The following is a 7,637-nucleotide window of genomic DNA, read 5'->3' on the forward strand; positions in this document are numbered from 1 at the left end:
TTTTAAAACCGTGTGCACGTTTTACTTTTATAATTTAAGAGAAATTTAAAACTGCATCATAAAACTGTCCTTCCTTAAATTTATTATTCAGATTCCCAAAAGCATTCATGCAGATATAGGCAACGAAAAACATCAAGATAGATGTCTCTAATTTTGAAGGATGTTTGAAGATTCTTAGAGCAATGGAAATGCCTATACTAGCTATGAAGATAATTCTAGGAATAAAAACCCAATTTTTGCATTCTGCTTCTAGGAATAACCATTCCTTTTATACTGGCTTAATCTATTAATAGGTTATTGGGTAACAGGTATTAGTCACAAGTTACTTAGGTCTTACTTCTATATTTTAAATAAACTTTCATGACTTATTTTAAAGAGCCAACAATTAAAAAAGTATAAAGGCTTCATTGTACTAAAAGAAAATGATGGGCACATAGTTGGCTCAGTCGGTTAAGCATCCGACTTCAGCCTGGGTGACGATCTCACAGTTTGTGAGTTCGAGACCCACGTTGGGCTCTGTGCTGACAGCTCAGAGCCTGGAGCCTGCTTCAGATTCTGTGTCTTCCTCTTTCTCTGTCCTTCCCCCACTCATGCTTGGTCTCTCTCAAAAATAAATAAACATTAAAAAAAAAAAAAAAAAGATGACAATAGTTTTTGGGTAATAAAATTCAGGCCTATGTAGATCTATATGGAAATTTATTCAGTAAGTTCATCACTACAGAAGTGTCATAACCACTCTTTCCAAGACTGGACTTTGAATGTTGTCTTATACTGAAGTTATATGATACCATGATTTCTTTCAGAGATGTATTTTCCAATTGAGAGTGGTGGGTGAGACAGTTGAAGAACAGACAAGGCAGCACATTCTCAAAGTAAAAATGAATTCAAAGCAATCTTACAAAGTTAAAAAGAGTTTCTGCTATAGTAGCATTACTGATTTCTTCTCCTCTCTCAATATCTGCTGCATTTCTGTGCTCTATTCTCCCTAATAGACTATTTTCATTAAGGACAAGAACAGTATCTCATCTTTGTATCCGACCCCTAGAACAATATCTTGACAAATAATGGATATTTAATAATTTCTTGCCAAGTAGAATATAATGTCTTTTGAAAGTATTCTATTCTAAGAAGGACAAAAGAATGATAGGAGATCTGGAAACCTTATCACATGGAAAGTATTTAAATAAGCTATAGATGTTATTCAGGAGAAAAGAAAACAAATGTATGAACAGTTATCAGTAAAAAGTTCAAGGAAGCTTACCATAAACTAGAGCTTTATTACATTTAGAACTACCTAGATCTGAATAGGATGTTTCACTTAATGACAAAAGTCAAGAGTCTGTCTACTGGAGACAACAAGCCCAAACAAGACTCTCATTTGAAAGACTGCCTAAAGAAATTCCTATGCAGGAAGAGTATGGCCTATATTATGGGTCCTAAATCTCACTGTGCACCAAGATCACCTGGGTACTGGCCCCCTCTCCAAACCTACTAAATCAGACTTTCCAGGGGATGGGGCCTAGGAGTCCAAATTTTTAACAAACAACTCCAGTATCTCTGGTGCAGTCCATTAGGAACTAATTCTCTGAACTACAGGCCCAGGTCATAGCTCCTTTAGAAGCACATACACTTCTAAAAATGTAATCTGATAATTAAAGTGTAAATGTTTGGTGCTAAAGGAATGCACTGAATCTAACAAGATGAAAATTAACAGTGATGACCTGAAACTAGAGTTAAGCACCAGTCATGCGTATGTGGAATGAGGGAGCCATAACTGAGTTGTGACCCTATAGGTTTACAAACAAAACAAGCTAAGTGGACTTAGTCAAAAAAAAAAAAAAAAAAAAAAAAGGGTCATGGAAAGAATGTGAGGTTTGAGTGCATATAACTTGGGTTCAAAAACTAGCTCTGCCACAGTAACTGTGCTTTTGAGCAATATGGCTTGATCTCTGAACTTCAGTATCCTCATCTCTAAAATGACGGTATCACCAACCTCACAAAATTGCTGAGGAATCAAAGTGAAAGCTTTGAGGGACATTTTACATTATCAAGCAACAATGTGAGAAGAGGAGATCAAAAGATGAAAAAGTCAGTGGTTATAAATAAAAATTCATGAATAAAATATAAAGTAAAGCTGCTAGTACAGACAGCAACTTGAAAAAACAAAAAGACTATTGCTAGGGCTTTTATTCTTTTTTTTTAACCTTTATTTTTGAGACAGAGAGAGACAGAGCATGAATGGGGGAGGGTCAGAGAGAGAGAGGGAGACACAGAATCTGAAGCAGGCTCCAGGCTCTGAGCTATCAGCACAGAGCCCAACGCGGGGCTCGAACTCACGGAGAGATCATGACCTGAGCCGAAGTCGGACGCTCAACCGACTGAGCCACCCAGGCGCCCCTGCTAGGGCTTTTAACTATAAAATGTGGGTATTCTCATTCTTGACAGCAGTTGGACTCATCTTGTTTATTACTAATAACCAAATAATATTAATGAATTTTAAACTTTTTTTTGTTCTAGTAATCACACAATCCCATGATTTCTTTCTGAGAAATGTTCACATTATATCCCATCTTTCTATACTTGAAAAATTAAAGTTTTGAAAGGCACTTCCCATGAAAAATCTTAACTCAAGGCAAAATATACTATGCGATAAGCTTACATAAAGTGTATCTGAATAAAAATGTCAATATGTAACAAACTATTCAAGTATTGTCACATTTTCACAATTACAAAAATCTATTTTATGGTTGCAAAGATTATCATTACTCACAGGTCTTTCATTAGGATCAATGAAAAATATTTTGATGATTATTTCAAATTCACCCCATCCTGTTTCAGTAATTTCATATGGAGGCTTAGTAACAACTGAAAGGAGAGAAAAAAATAATTACAAAATATTTTTAAATTTGTATATTATGAATAAAAAATCTTTTTAAATGTGTACATTATGAATAAAAAAACTGTACTGTACCTCTTAAAGGATTGCCATAGCTTTCATGTAATTTAAATTGGATTTTCTTCACATATGCTGACATATCCTAAAATACAAAGGAATTAGTTCTGCCATCTATATATAAAAACTGAGAGAATATGTATGTAGTCATTGAAGGTTTTTTTTTAATAACAGCTTTATCAAGATATTCACATACCACGTAATTCACCCACTTAAAGTAACTATTCAATGGCTTTTAGAATATTCAGAGTTGTACACCCATTCCCATAATCGATTTTAGAATACTTTTATCACGCAAAAAAGAAACCTCATACCCATTAGCACAAACTCCTAAGTCCCTCTTCCTCTCATTCACTGGCAACCACCAATCTATTTCTGTGTCTATGGATTTGCCTCTTCCGGATATTTTATAAAATGGTATCATCCAGTATGTGGCTTTTGGTCTGGCGTCTTTCACTTACCATAACATTTCTAAATTTATTCCATGTGGTAGTAGCATGTATCAGTACTTTATTTCTTTTTGCTGCCTCGTAATATTCCATTGTGTGGATATCCTACATTTTATTCACCCATTCATCGGATGAAAGATATTTGGGTTGTTTCTATTTTTTTTTGGCTATTAAGAATAACACTGCTAAAAACATTCATATGAAAGTTTTTGTGCTTCAAAGGGTTTTAAATGGAGAAATATTTGTTCAATTAACATCTACTGAATACCTACCATGTATTGACTGCATTCCAGACATTAGATTCAGCAGCAAAACAAAATTACCAGCAGCCAGATTATACAGCAGTTTTGCCATTCATCCTTTCTGATGGTCTTTTACCAATTGTTAAAGAATTAAAAAGTATGAACTACTATTCCCGAAACACCTGATTAAATACTAGGCTAACTTAAGATGTGATGATTGGAAGATGTGCTGTGTTTGTAGCATAGTTTTTGTTATCATAACTTAATTTTAGTTACAAAGTTTTGCAAAATTGATTTCTGCTAACAGTTATATGATGACAACTCTCACTTTATTCTTTCAACTTTTTTGGGTTGACATTTCTACAATGGGCCAATTTTATAATCAGAAAGTTACTATAGAATAATATTATAATTTATCTTCAATCAAAAACAAACTATGGCTTCAAAACAGTTATAGGAGAAACAAGTGCCTACCTCATTTCTATACGGTTTGACATACACTGTCCACTGATGGGTGTGCCCATCCTCTTCTCTCTTCTTCCCGAAATATCGAGCGACATTACCATAAACTATTGGTTTAACGATAGTAACCCCCTAAAAGAAAAATAATTTCAACATCAATTAATATTGTATTATTACCCAAATGTACAGAATAAGAGCTGTGAAAACCTATTTTAAGGAATGGCAGGTGATCTAAAAACCTAGAGTTTGCTTATAACGTGGATTTCTCTCAAAAAATCAATTTCAGACAATTATTCTCATTTCATGTTAACAAAGTAACTAACCACCAGATTAATTATAACGTTCCTGCTTTGAAAATGTCTATTTAAGTCATGTCAAGTACTTGGAGAGGTTTTTCTTTGTTTTTGTTTTGAAGAAAGGCGAAAGGCTATTTACAAACTTGAAAGTGAGCCTCAGGAATTAAGACCACCAGTTTTGACTGCCATCACCTGATGGTAATAATGTCCTGATTTGTCAGCTTATAGCAGTGTTTCCCAAAATACAGTACAAATATTAAAGGCAGTTTGGGAGAGGATTTTAGGTAGAATTAGGGCAAACATTGTTCATTTTATTACTTATGTGTTAAGTTCTGAGATGTAAGTACATGTTTCTCGGCACATCTGGTAAGTGTAGAAGTGGTGCGTGTTGACAGATTATCACGGAAAGGAGAAACAAAACATTTCAAGTCAGGAGAAAATACTGAATGACATGAAACTTCACGTGAAACTTGAGACTAGTTGTTCAACAGTAAGAACGTAACTGACTGTGCAAGTGCAAAATACACCACATGTGAAAAGTGCTATGCCAATGTACTCAACAATTACTAAGAAATGAGGAAGAGCAGCGAACAAATGAAAAAAAACTTTCCATTTTGGCTGGTAATTAACAAAAAAATCCAATCCCTACAAGCCTCAAGTTAGTTCAGAAGAAGGCAAGCAATCTGTATGAGAATTTAAATAGTCACAGGAAGTGCTATTGACACTTGTGGCACAGGTTTAAGGCCTGAATAAATGAGCGTAAGGTGAATAGACAATAGATCCTGTAGCTGTTACCGTGTTACTGGAAACTTGCAGATTTCCTCAGTGACGCAGAGGGGGTTCACTTACCAAGAGACTTTCTATATGAATGAAATTTACCTAAATTTGGAAAAGATGCCTACAAGACCACATAACAATCATCAAGAGTGAGAAATAAATCCTTAATTTTAAGACTCTACATGACACTCATTTTTGACAGAAAAGCATTTGAGGACTACAAGCCTCAGCTCCACAACGAGCGCAGAGCCTGCCCCAGGGCTCACACCCACCACGGTGAGATCATGACCTGAGCCGAAATCAAGAGGTGGACGCTCCATCAACTGAGCCGCCCTGGTGCCCCCAAACTTTTTGAACCTTACATGACCACAAGTAGAGAAAGGTTTTTTTAAGTTCTCCAAAAGCCAATGTTTCAAACTTCTGGTAGTACTTTCCTATCAACCCAAAATCTTGTGCAAAAAGCTTGGCTAAATATATATTTATGAAATTTCTGGTACTATGAGTTTTACCTGACCCCCTTCCAATACATTTTGGCAGTTTTTTAAATTTTCCAAGAACTCCTACTTTGCATGTGATATGAAAGCACTGTGTGTAATAGTTGTATGCGCAAACAGTTAAAATTATGTGAAAGCAGTAGGACACAGAAAGGGACTCGAAGAAAAACTAGAGTAACTAGATTGGTGCAAACGTGGGTGATTGGTTTTTTAAAGAAGAATCTCCTTTATGCAATAAACCTGAAATCAGAAGGGGTAAAAACATAGGTGTTCTATCAAGAACCAGTTAGTCCTGCCTTAAAAACTAACGTGCCAGGGGCACCTGGGTGGCTCAGTTGGTTAAGCGTCCGATTTCAGCTCAGGTCATGATCTCGCGGTTCGTGAGTTCGAGCCCCACGTCGGGCTCTGTGCTGACAGCTCGGAGCCTGGAGCCTGCTTTGCATTCTGTGTCTCCCTCTCTCTCTGCCCATGCTCTCTCTGTCTCTCTCTCAAAAATAAATAAACATTAAAAAAAAAATGGTTTGGTCTGGTCAGACCTGCAAAAAGAAAAAACAAAAACAAAAAACTAACGTGCCAGGAGATGCAGGAAGTGGGAGGGAAACATTTAAGTGTCAAACTTCACGTTAGGCTCTACAACAATTAAAAAAAAAAAAAAAGCGAACATTTACTGAATGCTCTGAATGCTCTCTCCGTGCCAGCCAGTGTTACGTTCTTTGCATGCCTTGATTCATATCTTGGCGGAAGCTGGGGGGGCTCTGTGAACACCACGAACTCTGGAAAGCTGCCTCAACTATCCTACCCTGGGGATAGGGTTCTTCGGCGATCACATGTGCCCAGTGGGGTAAGCCTCCGTAAGGCTGCTGGAGGGACTGCATCAGAGAACCGGGGAAAGCGGTTAGCTACGGTGCTTGGCACGGGAAGCGCGCAATCCAGTATCCGCCACTGTTACTATCGTCACACTCAGGTGGACGGCACCCCGGTTTACCGGTGCCCGGGGCTGGCAGAAGATGACACCAAGCCCTCCAACTGGCTACTTGCCTCGGCAACAATGTCCAGTTGTCCCCAAACCACTACCGGTTGATTTCTGCAGGGAAGGCGGCCAAACGGTAGTCAAAAGAAACACTTATTTTCCCGCGGCAGCTGTGACTCCCCATCTGGAAATCGCGGTTCGAACCCGAGCTGAGAAGAAGGCGCGAGAGGGAAAGCAAACGGGCCCTGCTCACGCTGCGCAGGGAGGAGCCAAGACGGGAGAACCGCTCCCGGAGCGGAGGCGTGGGCCGGGGACTGACCTTCACTCTCCCGCCGGAGTCAGGCCCAAATTCGGCCATTCTCTTGAACATATTGTCCTACAGAAGAAGCCGCCGCCGCCAGGGAAAGAGACCGGGGCCGGCGGGGTAGCCGCTCCCCTCAGAGGCCCCGCTCCTCCCGCGCGGGCTCAGGCGGAAGGTTTCTGGGTAGAGCGAGGGCGAGTCACCGGGGCTCGCGGCGCTGGGGCACAGCAAACTCCTCGCGGCGGGCGGCGTCCCGGAAGGCCGTTTAGCCCCGCGCGGTGTAGCGCCCGGTGGAAGGAGGAGCGGTGGCGGCGCCGTGCGCAGGCGCAACGAGCTCGCGCGCACAGTGCGCACGCGCCGGGCCGCAGCCCTCTTGCTGGGCGTGCGGAGGTGGCGGGAAACCGCTGGAGCCGACCCAGACCACCTGGCTACAGAGTAACCGAGAAGTTGGCTTTTGGAGCCAATACCTTGTCATCGCTGAACAGTTCCGATTCTGAAATCAAGTTCATTAAATCTACTTGCCCACCCCAGCTTTTCGTGGTCTTCATCCAGACCTCCACACTTGAACCGCTCATTTCTTATTTACCTCCTTCTCTCCTCCTTACTTTCTTTTCTACTCACAGTTTAGATTCCAAGGTCCATAACTTGATGGCAAACCTTATCTCAATTGCTCGTAAGTGGCACTGATAACTG

At 39.8% G+C, this 7,637-nt stretch overlaps 1 protein-coding gene across 3 annotated transcripts in view; it reads right to left on the reverse strand.

Moving 5' to 3' along the window:
• YEATS4 (YEATS domain containing 4) overlaps nt 1-7,260 on the reverse strand; it is a 65,990-nt gene extending 58,730 nt beyond the window's left edge. Inside the window, exons 1-4 of one of the 3 annotated variants that reach the window (XM_019455064.2) lie at nt 6,963-7,260; nt 4,119-4,238; nt 2,972-3,038; nt 2,771-2,865 (exon numbers count right to left, since the gene is read on the reverse strand). In XM_019455064.2, the coding sequence (XP_019310609.1) occupies nt 2,771-2,865; nt 2,972-3,038; nt 4,119-4,238; nt 6,963-7,013 (333 nt within the window). In that variant the 5' untranslated portion in view covers nt 7,014-7,260. The remainder of the gene's footprint in view (nt 1-2,770; nt 2,866-2,971; nt 3,039-4,118; nt 4,239-6,962) is intronic. The other 2 variants (XM_019455065.2, XM_019455063.2) reach the window with 2 other exon arrangements.
• Nucleotides 7,261-7,637: the final 377 nt, after the last annotated feature.

The sequence above is a fragment of the Panthera pardus genome, unplaced genomic scaffold (assembly GCF_024362965.1).
Source record: "Panthera pardus isolate Hobbes unplaced genomic scaffold, ASM2436296v1 HiC_scaffold_6, whole genome shotgun sequence".
Lineage (NCBI taxonomy): Eukaryota > Metazoa > Chordata > Mammalia > Carnivora > Felidae > Panthera > Panthera pardus.